This window comes from Dermacentor silvarum, chromosome 2, assembly GCF_013339745.2.
Source record: "Dermacentor silvarum isolate Dsil-2018 chromosome 2, BIME_Dsil_1.4, whole genome shotgun sequence".
NCBI classification, from domain to species: Eukaryota; Metazoa; Arthropoda; class Arachnida; order Ixodida; family Ixodidae; genus Dermacentor; species Dermacentor silvarum.
In genome coordinates this window covers 168,459,251-168,475,743 of record NC_051155.1, presented here as the reverse complement: position 1 = coordinate 168,475,743, position 16,493 = coordinate 168,459,251, and the positions used below count along the sequence as shown (strand labels likewise).

General features: G+C 42.8%; 2 protein-coding genes across 10 annotated transcripts in view; one reads left to right on the top strand and one right to left on the bottom strand.

Moving 5' to 3' along the window:
- LOC119442078 (endophilin-A) overlaps nucleotides 1-16,493 on the top strand; it is a 105,637-nt gene that overhangs the window by 77,110 nt on the left and 12,034 nt on the right. For 6 of the 9 annotated variants that reach the window (XM_037706806.2, XM_037706805.2, XM_037706804.2 and 3 more), the window contains exons 6-11: nucleotides 458-592; nucleotides 1,883-2,016; nucleotides 2,707-2,773; nucleotides 3,034-3,134; nucleotides 6,370-6,473; nucleotides 7,016-7,185. In XM_037706806.2, coding sequence (XP_037562734.1) covers nucleotides 458-592; nucleotides 1,883-2,016; nucleotides 2,707-2,773; nucleotides 3,034-3,134; nucleotides 6,370-6,473; nucleotides 7,016-7,185 — 711 coding nt within the window. The remainder of the gene's footprint in view (nucleotides 1-457; nucleotides 593-1,882; nucleotides 2,017-2,706; nucleotides 2,774-3,033; nucleotides 3,135-6,369; nucleotides 6,474-7,015; nucleotides 7,186-16,493) is intronic. The other 3 variants (XM_037706807.2, XM_049661867.1, XM_049661866.1) reach the window with 1 other exon arrangement.
- LOC119442077 (DET1 homolog) overlaps nucleotides 7,173-16,493 on the bottom strand; it is a 36,771-nt gene continuing 27,450 nt past the window's right edge. Inside the window, exon 6 of the mRNA XM_037706800.2 lies at nucleotides 7,173-7,293. Coding sequence (XP_037562728.1) covers nucleotides 7,251-7,293 — 43 coding nt within the window. The 3' untranslated portion in view covers nucleotides 7,173-7,250. The remainder of the gene's footprint in view (nucleotides 7,294-16,493) is intronic.

Below are 16,493 nucleotides of genomic sequence, written 5' to 3'. Positions count from 1 at the left end.
AAAAGTTCAGTATGCATTACAATAATTCCTTATCTTTTCTACATTCTTAAATGATGCAGAATTGATAAGAAGCTTAAATGAATAAAAAAAAATGGATGTGCTCATAAACCTAGGGAACCTTTTTAATAGAGCACTTAATTCTTAGTGATATAAGGAAGCTTTAGGTTGAAAAAGTGTAAAAATATGCATACTACACGAATCAGTGTGAGTGATGCAATGGGACGTCAGAAAGGTGAATTCACCCATTGTAGTGGTGGCACCAAGTGACGGAAGTGCTGATTACACAGCCATTTAAAGCACAGATATGCAAGGTGCTTATTATTTATATTGCTTTTATTGTTTAATGCAAGTAAAATTGTTTACTGGTGCCTACTGCAGATGGCGAGGATAGTTGTGAGGTGTACTTTCTGACGGTGCTCAATTCTTTGCACTCTCTTCATCGTAAACTTTCTTGCAGCATCCCGAGCAAAACTGATGGTAAGCACGAAACTCCGAGGCCCGGGAAAAACTCATGCATATCCTCAGCCGGAGGGAGTGCTCGGAGAATCCATGACCAAGTATGGCACTGACTTGGGCGAGGAAAGCCCCTTTGGTCAGTATGGCATTGTCACTCATAGTCTAAGTAACGATAACGAGTACACTGCACTGTCTTGTTTCATTGTGTGGCAGTGTTGGTAAGTTTTTCTTATTTTTAACAAAGTTGCCTGGTCGCAGCCCAAAACGCTTCATTTATAGTGAACAATCGCTAAGTGATGATGATGATTGGCTCGGAATTTGGCCTTTTTTTAATTGTTCCTAGAAATCTTCCTTATTATTTTTTAAGCAAATTACCTCATGTAGTGGCGATTAAACAGTCAGAATGTGCAAGAAAGAAACACCCAATTTTCTAGAGCGATATCATATCTCATGATTGTGTTTTGATCTAGAAAACTAACTTTGATGTAACTGGATGGCTCACTAATAAGGTCGTCGATATGTCTTTAGTATTAGCAACATTTACCGACTATTTATGTCACTAAAAATGTCACTAGGACTCCAAGAAGGCAAAATTGTTATTGAGGTGACTAAAATCTTCTTATATTTACTGACTTTGTAACTATAGGTTACCAACAGTGTTGTGTAGGGCCCTTCTGTTTGCAGCATGAAAGCTTTAGCATGCTGAGCTTACAATTTCTGAAATTCTATAGTAGCAGGGGATGTGCAGCACCAGTGGTGTAGCCAGAAACATTTCTCAGGTGGGGGCATGCACTTTACCAGAGGACGAGCGCCCCTCTCCTCATCCTCCACTCCTGGCTACACCCCTGTGTAGCACCATACACTTATATCAAAATATCAGGGTGGGCTCATGAGTTATGCTTACAGTGTGGGCAAACACACAGATTTGAAAGAATGAAATGGCAAACAGGAGGTTCTTGTTATGTAGAACTAAAACAAACTTGTTAAAGCATCGCGTGCAGTATAAAAGCCAAGTAGTGAAGATAAATTTAGTTGATAAGATTGACAATAATATGATAAGAGTAACAACAAATACAGAGTGGCATGTAAATATGAAAGAATGTACGGAAGCGTGCACTGCTTTCATGCAACCACTTCAGAATAATCAAATGGATCATTGCTGCGCTGCTTAGTAATCATGCTGTCGGAGGAAAACCCTGCATCTGTGTCTAAATCACACCAATATGTCACACACACCGGCACATGCAGAAATGCAGGTTGCCTTTTTAAGTTTGGAGGGTGGCCTATTTACATTCAATGGCAGCTTGTGAATTCCTGCTATTCCTGTCCCTGCTATTGCCTTACACACAGGGCTTCAGAATGCGGTCACACTTAATTGTGACATTGTGATTTGCCTTCTCATTGTGGTCTCTAACGTCCTATTCAGGTCAGAGCCTCATTGAAGCTGGAGAGGCACTCAAGCAGCTGGCCGACATCAAATATGCCCTGGAAGATAATGTGAAACAGAACTTTCTTGAGCCCCTTACCCAACTACAGAACAAGGACCTTAAGGATGTTTTGGTGAGTCTTGCCGTGTATGCATGAAGGAACTGCATTTTGAAACGCTCAATTTCATGTAGTATATTACTTTCGGCACAGTAATTGCTACTTATGAAGCAACTTCGTAGTTGCTGTGGGCAGACACACTTCTGTCTGCATCATTCTCGTAACATGTCACTATCGAGTGCATTGACAGAGTGGGCCCTTGAGTGCATCATGTCATGTCATAAAGTGCATCAACAGAATAGGCAATTGAGAGCACTGATAGTCAGTAGCAGAGACACTGTATGGCGAAGGGATGCCCTTCACTTCAGTTGGAAATCGCACTAGGAAACTTGTCACGTGAAAGTATGACTGAGAGTGATTGTTCCAAAATGTGTCCCCAGCTATCTTCATGTGTTACTAGATGTTACGCACACAGTTTTTTGGTTAAAAGGCGAACCAATGGATTGTTTTGTCTTTTTTTTGGGGGGGGCATGCTTCCCCATTGGCTTTCTAAGCTCTCTAGCTGTATCTAGAGAGCTTAGAAAGACACGCCTGTAAGAAACATACTATTCAGTGTACGTTTCTTGCAGGTGTGTATAGCCCTGTCCGCATTTCGCATTGAACATCATCAGACATGAGACACACTTTGCTACAGGGCGTTTTGTCTTGGATTGTTGTTTGCGTCTGCATTGTAATGAGACATTCTTGGTGCCTGTTGTTTTGCAGCATCATCGCAAGAAATTGCAGGGCCGACGTCTGGACTATGACTGCAAAAAACGGAAACAGCTGAAAGGTATGCTAATTTGGTTTATGTGCGTGAGGAAATTGTAGGGTGAAGCTATAACAAGGTCCTTTAATAACCGAGAAAATTTTTGGTTCCTTTAGTATGCTGGCACCTGGTTTTCATGGCTACAGATCTCATCACTGATATTTAAACACGTTCAGGTGTTCTCAACAATATTTATTAAAATGACCCTGTTCTACAAAAATAAAAAAAAAGAAGGTGCTCAGTGCACACACTAGCAACATTGATTTACTTTCTGTTGCCTGCAGGTGGCCACTTGACAGAAGACGAGATCAAGCTCGCCGAGGACAAATTTGAAGAGTCTTTCAACTTGGCGTCCCTGGGGATGTTTAATCTTTTACAAAATGACGTAAGTGCGATATCACTGTTCCCTTTGTGTAGGCTGGTTTAAAGCTGCTTGTAGTCATGTGGGCTTATATCCAAATCTGTTACTCAGTTCTAATCAAGAACCTTTCCCCCACAAAGATAGCCAGGAACTTGGGACACCTCCTTGAAATCTAACTCTGAAACTTTCTCACAGAGTAATCAAATAAAGAAGTGCATTGCTTCTCCAGGTACCATGGTCTAAGGGGCCCAGCATGAAGGCATTTCAAACAAAGCCACCCAGTCATTAACTATGCAATTGTATATAACTGAACTATAAATGTTTCATCTCTGTGCCCAGTACAAATCCCTGAATGTTCATTCATAAGCTTGATTTCCCTTGCTCATGCCTTTCTATATGATGGATAGCCATTAGTTTGGGTCCATCTGGAAATAAATGGCCACTATGAGCTGCACATCAAGTTTGTGCCTAAAACAAAGCTGTAGCCATATTATGTGTGTGAAAAACATGAAAATGTATGGAATGTGTGATATAATACGCAAGAAGTTGCCAGTATCGCTTCTTTTGCATGAGAAGCAGTGAGGCCTGGGGTCATGTTCTTGTTCTTTCACTTTTGGGTTTACTCTCACTTCTGGGTGACATATCGTCCAGTGCAACATCTCATTGGAGTAACGACCATCCTGTCTACGGGCTTATTCAGTGAATGCACTCTGAAAGTGGTATGTATGAAAGTGATGGAATGGTAACACAACTCCTGTACTGCATTATTACCTTCAGTCTTTACCTGACAGGATCGACGCCTTATGCAGCAGATAGAGTTGTTCGTTGCAAAAGAAAGATCAGCATGATGTCATTTGACAGGGTAAAAAAAAATGTCACAGTTTCGCCCTAAGGGCGAAGCAATGAATGCGATAGCAACACAGCAATGTCATACGAAGTAAGGTGAGCGGCTTTGGTAGCAACAACACTCAGAATCGACGCCATCGGCGTTTTGCCCGCGTTAGCTATGCGGCGTTGGTGACTGTTGCTGGAGATAGCAGCTAAACGTCGACGGCCTCTCGCGCGTCTCGTTTGCTCTACAAAGAGACGCCTACTTCTGCAGTTAAGCGAGCACGGCGCAGAACACGCGTTTGTTCTCCGCCGCGCGTTCACTCCCCGTGAAAGACGCGCCCCTCGCGCCCTTTCACTCGCACATACAGCGTTCGGCCCGCGGCGACGATTTCATCTCCAAATGACGTCATACGGAACCTCACGGCGACGGCGACGGCGACGGCAGAAATCTGCTTTTGAGTGTCCATATAATTGCTATCGCAATAAAAAAACATTTCACTTTGCTCGTGGAGGCTTATAGCTTCAAATGTAGTACAAATGATGGAAGACAATGAGCCTTGGAGACTCTTCTTGATAACCGAGCTGATGCAGAATGGTTGCTGCAAATTCTTGTGGGAGTCAGTTTCCGAGACAGTGGATTTCTCTATACATAATAACTATTTTAATACAGTCAAACCTTGATATAGCGAACCTTGATTTAACGAAATTCGCTATGTAAGACTATTTTCATTTCCCAATCTTTGTTGGGTTGAAAACTAGGTATCTTTTTTTTTGCAATTTAGCGAAGTAATTTCATGACACGGTTTCAATTTAACGAAGTTCTCTGCCATCTTAAGCATGTACTTAGAGGCTGTATGGCTAGTAAATCTAGCAGAAAACTGTAAAAGTGTCGGCCGAGGCAAAATATGCAAAATATGTTTCAAGCGTTCTTCTGCATGAAAAGTTTGAGCGGAAAAAACGCCGCCAAAGCACGGCGTGCCGGGACTTGGTAGGCAGAAAGCACTGCTGCGCCAATTATCGTGTTAGTAAACAACTTGTAGAGGCTGTGGGGCGCGCGGCAGAGCGCAGCGCTCGCAGAAAAGCGAGAGCTGATGATTCCTTCTGCGCAAGGGGGATAGGGAGGGAGCGAACACGCGATAACATGATATTGTTGCAGGAAGAAAGCAATATCTAGCACGCGGGAGGGTGGGGCAGGTGGGGGGGCGGGCGCACGAATGCTTTTATCTGCCTTCTCCTCCTAGCGCGCGTGCGTCCATGCGCGGACCATGCACTGTCCCTTGGAGGTAATCTCCGCTGCAAGTGTAAAGTGCGAGCCGAGACGGTTTGGTGCCTTGATACACTTTGTGTTCCCGCGTGTCTAGTGTTGGCGATCGCGTAATCTCAAAAATCCGAGACACCGGTGTGAAGCGCTCGCTTGCGTTGTGACAGCGATACTATCCACCAGTAATGCTCTGGGAAATTGTGAAGTTATTTATAATGTTGAAACTTGAAAACCTTGAATTAACTAAATTCACGATTTAATGAAGTTTTTTGCTGCAAGTAAATCTTCGTTATATCGAGGTTCGACTGTATTGTCTAATGGCGTTTCAGTGTGCTACAGTGGTGAATGCTACAGGAGTAATTCAAGGTTTGACTGGAATTTTGACTAGAGAAGATACATGAGTAGGAGCAGCACTATAGAATCTTTGGGCAAGGTAAAATTATCCTTCTTCAGTATTTCCCTCATGGCACAGAGCATTGCACGCATGCACAGCTGGTCCAGCTACCATGGTATTGACCTGCATGTCGGCGATTGTGGAACAGCAGTGTACAAGTCATAATATTTCTGAAGAAAGAATGTTGATCCATCTGTCTAGACGCAGTGTGGGACTGCAGTAATGAATGAATCATGCACACACACTCATTAGACTTCAAAAATCAGTCCTGCACTGCCTGTGACTGCAACCTCGTTTTTTCTACCTCGCAGGAATCAGAGCTGCCGAAGAGATAGTGGCAGTACCAAACATACACGGGGCAAACCTGATAGAGCTCCAAGTATTTGTAGTGTGTAAGTTGCTGCCTTGCATGCAACAAAGATTGTGTAAGGCAGCGACTAAGCTTGATTATGGGACCAAACTGTTTCCAATATGTACATACTAACGATGCCCAATTATTACCTTTAGAGCTTGTATTTTTGAAGTACAGCTTGAATGCTGTCTTTCACAGTTTTGTATCGATGCTGCAACACTCTGTAACAACCAGTCAAAGATGTCATTAGTTCCACAACTGTGGCAGCTTTAATTTTAATTGTAAAAATAAGTACTTGTAAACCTTGAACAACCCTTGTAGAGTTGCATTTTGCCAGGATTTTGGCAAAAATAAATGTTATTGGTTGAATTATAGGAATTTAGAATGTAAAGCAAACTCTTTTATTTCATATTTCACACAGGTTGAGCAAATCTCTCAGCTTCATGCCCTGGCTGAAGCCTTCTGTGAATATCATCAGCAGTGTGCGGAAGTGCTCCAGGGGCTTACTGAACGGTTGCTCGAACAGTAAGTTTTGCTTCAGTGAAGCCTTTCCTGCTTGTTGGATAGCTCACCAGCACTTCTGAGGAGACCAGCAGTTTACCTCTTCGCTCAGCACAGCTGCAAACTAGTGAAAAGATGGGAGCAAGGCAGTGTAGGTTGGTAAAATCAGACATGTATTTTAAATGTGACAGCCACTGCAAAAATGTATTACTTTTACTTCATAATGTAACTTTTGATGTAACCACGGCATTTCTCTATCTTGCTCAAGAAAGCCTCGACAGGACGCAGTTGTAACCTTAACCTATTTTGTGTGCTCCCGTAGCATGCCTTTCTGCATATACAAAATGCAGAGTCATTTCTGTGCTGAAATGTGTGCTTCTGTCAGAACACCCCAGGCTGCACAAATGAACTTGTTTTCTGCTACGTTGACCCTCTTAGCCTATAGGTGTCTCTTTGCTATCTAAAAATTTCTTAATCAGTTCTCTCTGCATGTCAAAACTTTACTCTCCTCATTTAGGCAGCAGTACAGCAGCTCCTATTGTGTACTCTCTCTCTCTCTCATGCAGAAAAGCTGAGGCAGCAGGGCGTGATCGCGAGCCATATGAACCCAAGAAGCTGTCTGATCTCAATCTCACGGCGATTCACGACGACATCTCGCCCATGGTCGAGTCAGGTGGGGGCTACTTCAATGGCGAGCCCCAGCAAAACTCCCTCTTCTTCTCCTCGGCCCCAACTGGTAAGACTGGTGGTGGCAGCTATAGACGCAGCTCAGAAGGCTCACGCAGCTCCGAGGGCAGCTGCTCATCCGCACTGCCCATCTTTTCCTTCCTTTCTGCTGCTGGAACTGCAGGACATGTACTCTATAGGTGGCTAAACCTGCGCTCTGTCCACACCTCTTGCTTTTCACTTATTCCTCTACGCCTAGCATAGACTGTGGAGTACACTTGCTACTAATGCATCTAGAAATTGCTGTAGTTTCTATTACAATGGCTTTCACTCAAAAGTGCATGTTGAGTGAACAGTTACTAAGCAGAGGCGACGTCCGAGCTTGCACTTGCACTAGTCCAGCTGCATGTCCCCAAGATGTGCCAGCGCATACCAGCTGAGGCACATCGCTACGCTCTCTGCTCCTTGTAATTTTTTAGACCTTTGAAGGCTCATTCACGTTGTGTGTTCTCCCATTCTTCTATTGTGTAATGAAGCTTTCAGAATTTAGCATGGTGTCTCACTTTATTGGCTGCCTTGATGACTGGAATATGCTTTGAAAAGGGGGGCGATATTTCCACTCACAGCATCCTTTAGTGGGCGTCTCCTAAGTTGATGGACTTCACCAGCATTACTGCTGTTGAAGGCTCGAATATTGGTCAACTCAATATATTTTTGGAAGCTTTAACCAACAGAACAAACTCGACATAGAGAAGGATGGCGTTGATGTTACTACACTGGGCTGACAATTGCATTTAAGCCAAGCAAACAATCAAAACAGGAACAAGAAGTTCAGTCCTTTCACATCCTAGTCATAGATTTGAATGTGGTCAGTAGGTATGTTTTGAGCTGTTTCGAGCTTTTCAAGATTGCAACTGGAGCATTCTTGTCTTCTTCGAGCCAATCCTAGCTATAGTACCACACCTAGCTACCACCACTAGTTAAAAGATGACAAATACTAAAAAACACCTAAACTGATCTCCAAAGCAGGCCTCGCAAAATATACATGGCACATTATTCCATTTAGTGGGCCTTCTTTGAACCAAGTGCCAGTTATTACACTGTTAAACAATGTTGCACATTGCAAAAGTTTAAGCGAGCATAATAACAATACAGAAGAATGTGAGAACACACATTGTTTGTGATCTCACTGGAGAGGCATAGACATTATGCACTTGAAAAACAAGGTAAGTCATTGGCAGAAACAGGAAAAGTTGTGTAGGCTTAGTATTTCCTCTTGCACCTCCTGGGATTATCACTCGCACTATCAACTCGCTGCATTCAAATTTTAGCATGCCATGTTGTGAGCACTAAGCTACCTGCTGTGCTCTAGCATACGACCCAGTTGCAGATGCAGTCAGCTAAGTTACATTGTATTGACCATGTGTGTGCAATGCATGTGCTGGATGTAAATTTGCCCACATGCCTGTTTCATACTTTTTCTTTGCTGTTGTTGCTACACAGAACCTAGATTTGCTAGCCTTCTTACCCTTACCAATCGGGTCATTGCATGAGCACTCGTTAGTGTGTGGTTTGCAACAGATATCTACTGGCTTCATTCAGCATTGCACGAGTTACCGTATTTACTCGATTGTAACACGAGTTTTTTTCCAGATTTTTGCTATCTGAAGTCGATCCTCGCGTTACAATCGAATACCGAAATTCAAGTTATCTAAAAAGTACAATGATGCACCCAATTCGAATCAACGAGTGAAAGCGCGCGAGGCACGCGCGCTCTCACGGAGAGTGTACGCACAGCGGAGAGCAAACGCGACGTCTCCGTCCCGCGAATGGCCATGGGGTTATGGGAGGGAGGGAGGGGAGGCTGACCTTTAGCTATGGCACCAAATGCGTATCTTGCGACCGGCCACAAAGGGAACTGGCGTCTCAATCTCCCATGCGAAAGAAGGAAAGCGGCAAGGCAGCGCAGGAGGGAGGGGACGCAGATTCTACATTGTCAGCAACTGCGCACTTGTACTTTGCGCGGCTCCACTCCAGGCTGTTGCGCGCACCATATCTTGAAAGCGATCTCCACATGGCTCTGACCTTTGTATGCGCTGTGCATTTGCCGCTCGGTTTCCGTTGAAGCGATAGACCGCACGAACCTTAGCTCGCTGCTGCTGGCGCGCTTGCTCACGCCAGCGTTTTGACAGTGGTTGTCTGCGGTCATTGAGTGTGGTCTATTCATGTTTGCTTGTGCGCACTGGCATGCTTGTTAATTCAGCTAGTAAGGGAATGTGTTGAAGTTCATGCAGCCGATAAAACTACTATCCTTACTCCGTATAGCTCTCTACTAATTTGCTATCTCAACTGATGCTTCGCCTTTCGAGCGAAACTGCGACATTTTCATGCATCCAGTGGTCTCGTGTTACTTTGGCGGTTTTCTTCTTTTTTTTTTTCTGCTGGATGCAACAAAAACTCACCCCTCGCGTTACTTTCGTGGTTTTATTTTTTCTTGATGGACGCAATGAAAAGTCACCACTCGCGTTACAATAGAGTAAATACGGTACCATCCTGGATCTCCTTGCATTCACTCTGAGTTAACATTGCATGTGCATGCATGTTACTAGTGTATACGTGTACATATATACGCTCTTTATTTCTCTCTTCTTAAACAGACAGGCTTTTATCACCTTTGTTAGAGGAGCCGTGTAAGTTTTTTGGTACGTATCTAGTTTTTAAGGAACATAACTAAGGGAGTATATATTCTTCAGGCCATTTTGGTGTTCACAAACAGTAACCCCAGGAGACTTCCACTTTGGTAGTTTGAAGCCAACACAACAAATTTAGCAAGCAAGGAACAGAGTAAGGAGACCTCACTGGTTGACCTCGACTGGGCCCTCCAGGTGTCTCCTCTTTTATCTTGCAGTTAATCGTAGTTTTATGAATCAGCTTTGCGTCAAACTCTGCGAGAAAGATGGTACAGTTGCGAGCAAAGGTTTGGAGACCAATTGTGCCACAAAAAGTGTTTTTCCTTCTCAGCGTGGGCATACCAGCTGAAATGAAGTGGTACAACCTATGTGTGACTGTTTGTTCAATGTGCTGTATTGAAGCAATTCCACGTTGCAGAGCTGTGTTCGAAGGAACTTTAATTTTTTGGTGATGCCATGGTCTTCGAACTTTTACTAGCAACTGTACTTGCAAGCACTTCAGGCACAAGGCATGTTGATTGTATTTGAGCACATCGGTAACTTATTCCTATAATAAAACACAAAAGAAAAGCACTTGGTTTTTCTAGTCGGAGTTGGCTACTGACAAGTGCGCTAGTGGAAGTTTTCTGCGTCTGCGCGCACGTCACTGCAACAGTGCATATGAAAGGGTGCTTATACTGTGATGACTAGTATTGTCTTACTTTTTGTTTTTTTTCTCTTGGTATTATTCCTGCTTGATGACAGGAATGGGCCATTGCACCTGCATGACCTTGTGGTTCTTTGTTGCATTTGCTTGGGAGAGAGATGGCTAAACATGTGATTTTGCATCTCTTGATTCTGCCACCAATTTCAATCACTTTGTCACAGTTTTCAACAGGCTCATGCCAACATCTGCTGAATGTTTACATAGCTTGCAGTCTGAATCCAAAGAAATTGCATGCATTTAGTAGAGTACTTTCAGTACTACATTGTGGTGTCTGTGTTCTTTCATTTAAATTTGTTGCCTGTTTTTTTTTTTTTTTTTTCAGAGGTCTTCTAGGGACTTTAATTGTAACTGGCTGATTTGTTAATGACATATAGTAGATACCTGTAGCAACAAGTAATTATCATGCATCCACAAGACAGGTTCAGAAATAGGTGCTGTGATGTCTGTTCAAGTGTTAACTAACCACATTTAGTTGAATTGTTTCTCCTACACTTAAGTGTAGTCTTGGGCTCTAGGCACTGAGCTTTACATACATTTGGTATGCTTTATTTTTTTCTAATGTCAAGTTAAGTGCTTGTTTCAGGGCTTTTTCTGTGTTCTGCGTGCCCTTTTTTTTTTTTTTTTACCATAGTGCTCTTAAATTTTTGTGTGCATGTGTGCTTTCTCGTTACATTTCTTTATGTGACCTGTAGCACATCATTTGTGTTATTTACCTCGGTTGCACATTAAAATTTTTATTTCAGTAGAACTAGTGCATCATTTACTAAGAAGGCATGAAACCCTTTTCTTGAATCTTTGATGAAGCTGCTTTCTGTTCCTAGAATTCGCAAGTCAATTACGATTATGTTTATAATGCCTTATAAAGAAGTGTGACAATGTCTAGCAGACATCGTGGTCAGTGCTGTGACAGAAAAAACAGTATATACGCAGACACAGTCAGTGAAGGCTGTCTGTAGTAGCATTAATGGCAGATGATCAAGATTATTGGAATCACTGTTATTATTGGTTGCGAAGTCAGTAGCTCTCTTTCAGTGGCAGGATGGTGCCCAGCAGTATATGCTGCAGGATGGTGCCCAGCTTTGCTGCAGCTAAAACTGATGCTCAATATTTAATAATTATTGTGTATGTGTTGTTGTAATCATGCTAATAACAGAAATCAATCAGGAAAGAACAAACGAAGCAATTCTTTTATGCAAGTCAGCTGCAGCGGACCCTTTTTTTAATTGTTAATCTCACTGCTTTGTGTGCTTTTGCCTGATGGTGGCGCTGGTCGTCATCATGACAAAGATTGAATTGCCAGCTACCTGCTGCGGTACCAGTTTTTATGACTGAGCTTGTCATCAGGGCTTGAATACCCCACTGCAGCAGCTGCATTCTGAAAAAAGTGGAATACAAAAACACACACCAGTTCTTGGCTTGCATTAGTTCCTTCCATGTTTTGGACAAGCTAAGCTCATCAGCATAATTTTACCGATAGCTGTTTTGGACGAGTGCAGCACATCCATCATGATGGTGCCTGCTTTTTCGGTGTCTCATAAACGTAGGGCTCAGAAGTTCAGTTTGACGAAAATTTGCTGAAATATGGCAGCATCATACAACATCAGTACAATAATTTCAGTGCCATGCGGTTGCTTGATTGTTGAGGCCTGCCTGCATGGTTTGCAGATTTGTGCGGCATTGCCCTACTAAAGTACAAATAAGGAACGATTGAGGCCATGTACCATCACAGCTCTGGTGATGATAAGTTGCAGTTTCGATGTTTGGATTAAAAACGGCAGTAAGTTACTGGGATTGTAGTGGAAGCTCTCCCATTGGCAAAGTATAGCCAGTGATATAATCTCGACCGGGTGAGGTGGGTCGTCACCGCAGGAATCAGGAGACGACGATGAAGGCGGGGCATCGTGATGATGAAAATTAGAAAAGATTGTATTCACTTCATTGGTACATGGTTTTGACTCTATCCGAGTCTCGAGCGGTTCTGATTAACACTGGGGCCAGGACGGCCTTAGATAACCCCTCGTGGTCTTGTGGTAGCCGACGTCTCCTTCGGGGAACTTGTGGAAGTGTCAGTCCTCTCTCCGGTGGTCAAGTTGACGACCTCCTCTCCCTCGGGTCCCTCCTTCTTGGTAGCTCGCCGTTTCGTCTGCTCAGGTCGTAGAGGTGAGACGCTTTCTCGGGGATGAAAGAGGATTATCTCGTCACGGGAAAGGCACTCGGGCTTGTTTCCCGCATTTGAGAGGTGCAGTTTCCAGGAAGATCATAACCGCCTCTTGGGGATGAAGGTAATTGCCCCGACACGGGAACGTGCGCGGGTTTGGTTTCCCACAACTGAGATGCGGAGTTCCAAGCCGATCATAACACCAGTGTGTGTATAGACTGCATACACAAAAGTGCCTATAGTTTTAATGTTTTTAATTGAGTTGCATTTCTAATGCTTTGTGATATCTTTAAAGCTAGCAGTTTTGGAAATCCATAACTAAAGATAATAATTTTTTGGTCATAATTATTGCAGAGAGGGAGTTATAGCAGATGTTATTGAAGTTGGTCTGGGATGCTCTATTATGCATCTTCTCCCAGGCACAGCTAAGTGCTAATAATAGTAGTAGTAGTACTAAGTGCTAGCATGTGTGGCGTGAATAGTTGCATCACATGTGACTGATACCATCATCTCACTGGCAATTTGAATTATCATTGAGCAGTTCCTGCTGTTGATTACTTTTTATGTTGTCCAGTAGCTATGCTTGTTGGCATGCCCATGTCTTGACGGGTTCAATAGGGACAGCTTTCAGGGACCATTAAGAATATCTGTGAGAGTATAGTAGTATATTAACACATTCACTGCAGCAACACTTCTTGAATTCTCAATTCCTGTGCGTCATGGTTCACTGGTGGATCACTTGTGATGTTCCTCTGGTGCATCGTGACCCACCTGTGAGTCACCAAGGAGTGGCGCTCCTTTGAAATTTCCACAAGTCGCAGAGAGATGGTGCTACGGCTCATCAGATCAGAAGCAACAAGAATTTTGTCTCTCCTTTAATTTCTAGCAAAAATGTCACTGGCGCACGGCAGGAAAGCTCTGCACAGCCACACAATGGGAATGACTACCGTGAACCATGCCGCAGTGAACTTGTTAAGGTGTTGCCCCCATAGGAACCACATTCGTGTCTCCCACCTCATAAAACGTGCTAGCTGCACATCTACCCACTGATTTAAAAGCCAGATGTGCCACCATTACATTGGCATATTACCTTTCAGGAAAGCTGACTTAACAGTTTCGAAGAGGGTCCGTTGAGACGATGTGCCAGTAGTAGTGAGCCACCTTATTGCAAGGACAACTGCTGGTGCGGTGTAGCAGCAGCACACGCATATCAGGGCAGTCACTGCCACCACCTCCACCACCAGCCTTACTTTCCTTGTCCTCTTTCTCCAATCTGTGTTTATTCCTCTGTTTCCTGCATGACTTTCGAACTGCTTTTCTATCTTGTGCCCATGCAGGAGTCATGGGGAAAACTTGGGGCTTGCCTGTGTCTAAAACTGCGCATATACAGTGCTGCAAGGCAGAATATGAAGCTAGCCATTTGGCACTAATTCATGGAGTAACAGCGCAAACAATGACATTCTATTCCTGCTTCCTAGTTGAGAGTAAAAGACTGGACGTGCAGTGTGGTTGACTCATAAAGGGAACAGCCAATATAGCTTCAAGATTTCTTCACCTTATAAAGAAAAAAAGCATCTGATACAACATTTTAGGCTGATATCTATGCAAATAACCTGCAGGTCTTCTGTCATAGCTGCAGTCAGTGGTGTAATGCTAAATGGCCGTTCCCTTTAACAGTGGATCATAGTGAACACTTGAGACAGTTACTGTATTAACCGGAATTCCAGGAACTTTTGACAGCATGTTCGACTACAGTGTGTATGTGGTACAAACATTCTTGCATTGCACTGTTAATTCTTGTCTTGGAAATTAAAATGCATAAAAAAGTGGTGGTTTTAGCTCAACTTTGTTGCTGCTACTCAATCTCACAAGATTCCATCACCAGCACTGCTGTTCATGACTGCACGCCGGCAATCTGTTAACATAGTAATTGTAACACTTAACACAGGCTATAACTCTATAATAAGACTTCCACTGTTTGGTAGGAACTGCAGCTTTTGTATAGCTGCTTTATATTAAAAGCTTTCTGGTCTTCCACTGCTTTATTATAAACTTCTGTTCTGTCTAGTTCTTGGAGCTATAACTCTGTTCTCTTGCTGTTCTACTACACTGCACACCTAGTTACTGCCAAAATAAAACCAAGTGTGTTGGTCATACTGCATGCTCTCTCTCTCTCCTAGTTAGTGATCTCATCATATTTATTGCAAGCACAGTATATATGTGTGCGTGAATAGCTTTCTCCAATGTTCTGCATAGTTGCTGACAATATGTGGTATATGCCTTCTGTGCACTTGCATTTACATTGGTGTACAACCTATCGACCTACTCACTGCACCTATAGTCTCCTTGATACAAATTTACCAGGAAATTGACATCCCATGGTATTGCGTCTTTTCATTCTTTAACACCTAACATACTCTTGCTTTCCCTTCAAGTATAATTCCATGTAATGGTCACATTATAGTCTCAAGTATGTAAAAATTTAGTCCATATAGCAACAAATGTCGTTTAAATATCTTTAATAATAGCAATAAATGTCTTTCAGATATTTTTAGTAACACCCCCTTGCCCTCCTTTTTTTTTTTTTTGAATCAGATTGGTCATGTCACATTTTGTGTATCTCTATTTGGGATAAAAATGAGACATGACAAATACATGCAGTGAAGTTTGCGTATGCAGTTTGCTTTACTTACGCTCTCCTAAGGATTGTGATTCTGAACAGAAGTCTCGGCTTCATGAAGTAGCAGAAAAAACATCAATACATTGAGTTAGGATACAAGGTAAGCAAGGTAGCCAGATGTGACACACATCTCATTGATAATTCTGGTGTGAAATATAGGAAACTGTCTTTTATTCCACTGGCTGTGCAATGTCGTGTAGTTCAAGTGGCTGCTTTAGGTTAAACTGTTCTGAAAATTTGTAGCGGGCAAACAGGTGCTCACAGAAGTTTTCAAAGTGGGTAGCACAAGCTAATGCCTGTACTACCCACAAGCACTAGCTTGTCTGGAAAGCAGCCGGGAACTGAGGAGTACAGCCTCTGTGACAAAAATTGAGAGAGAGACAAAACCATCATGTGTGTGACACCGCGGCTGACTGCAGGACATCTAGTTGACTTGGTGTTGCATTTCCACTGTAGGAAAGCTCTTCTCTAGAGAGGCGATTTATTATTTTCTTTCTTCAGAGCATTCTACTACCACGAGCTTCACTGATGGGACACAGTACAGTCAGGAGTTGGCAACACTCATGCTCATAGTGGATTCTTTTCTTTTGACAAGGAATACACATTGGTTGTTTACACATTTTAGCTATGCACCCCTTACTTTTTGACTGAATGCTGAAGCTGCAAGGAAATTAAGTTTTTTTTCATAGTTTTTGTGCATCAAAAACTTCTGTTAGAACCCATACCATCACGATACATCAAAACACGAACTACAGAAAGTGACCTTAATTATAGTACTGCCACGCTGGAATGAAATGTGAATGGTAAAAACAATCAATTAGAACATGTACTTGTGTACTTTGTGTTCCTTGTGCCTTTCTAACATGTGTTGTAAACTTTTGTAACACTGGTGTAAACAGTATTGCATGCTGAATTCTAGGGCTAAAGAAAGTTTAGCAGCTACACCATAGTGTACAATATCAGTTTTGCACGTAATCATGCAGGAAAGATGTTCCAATTTGCTTTTTCTATTGATATTTCACTCTGGCCTGGGTGTACATTAAGTACAATCTGGTGATGAAGCGTAAGTGAAAGTATTTGCATCTTTCTTTTATGTGACTCAGCGGTTCCTCAAATCAGTGCGTTGTCTTCATGCTAGTACAGC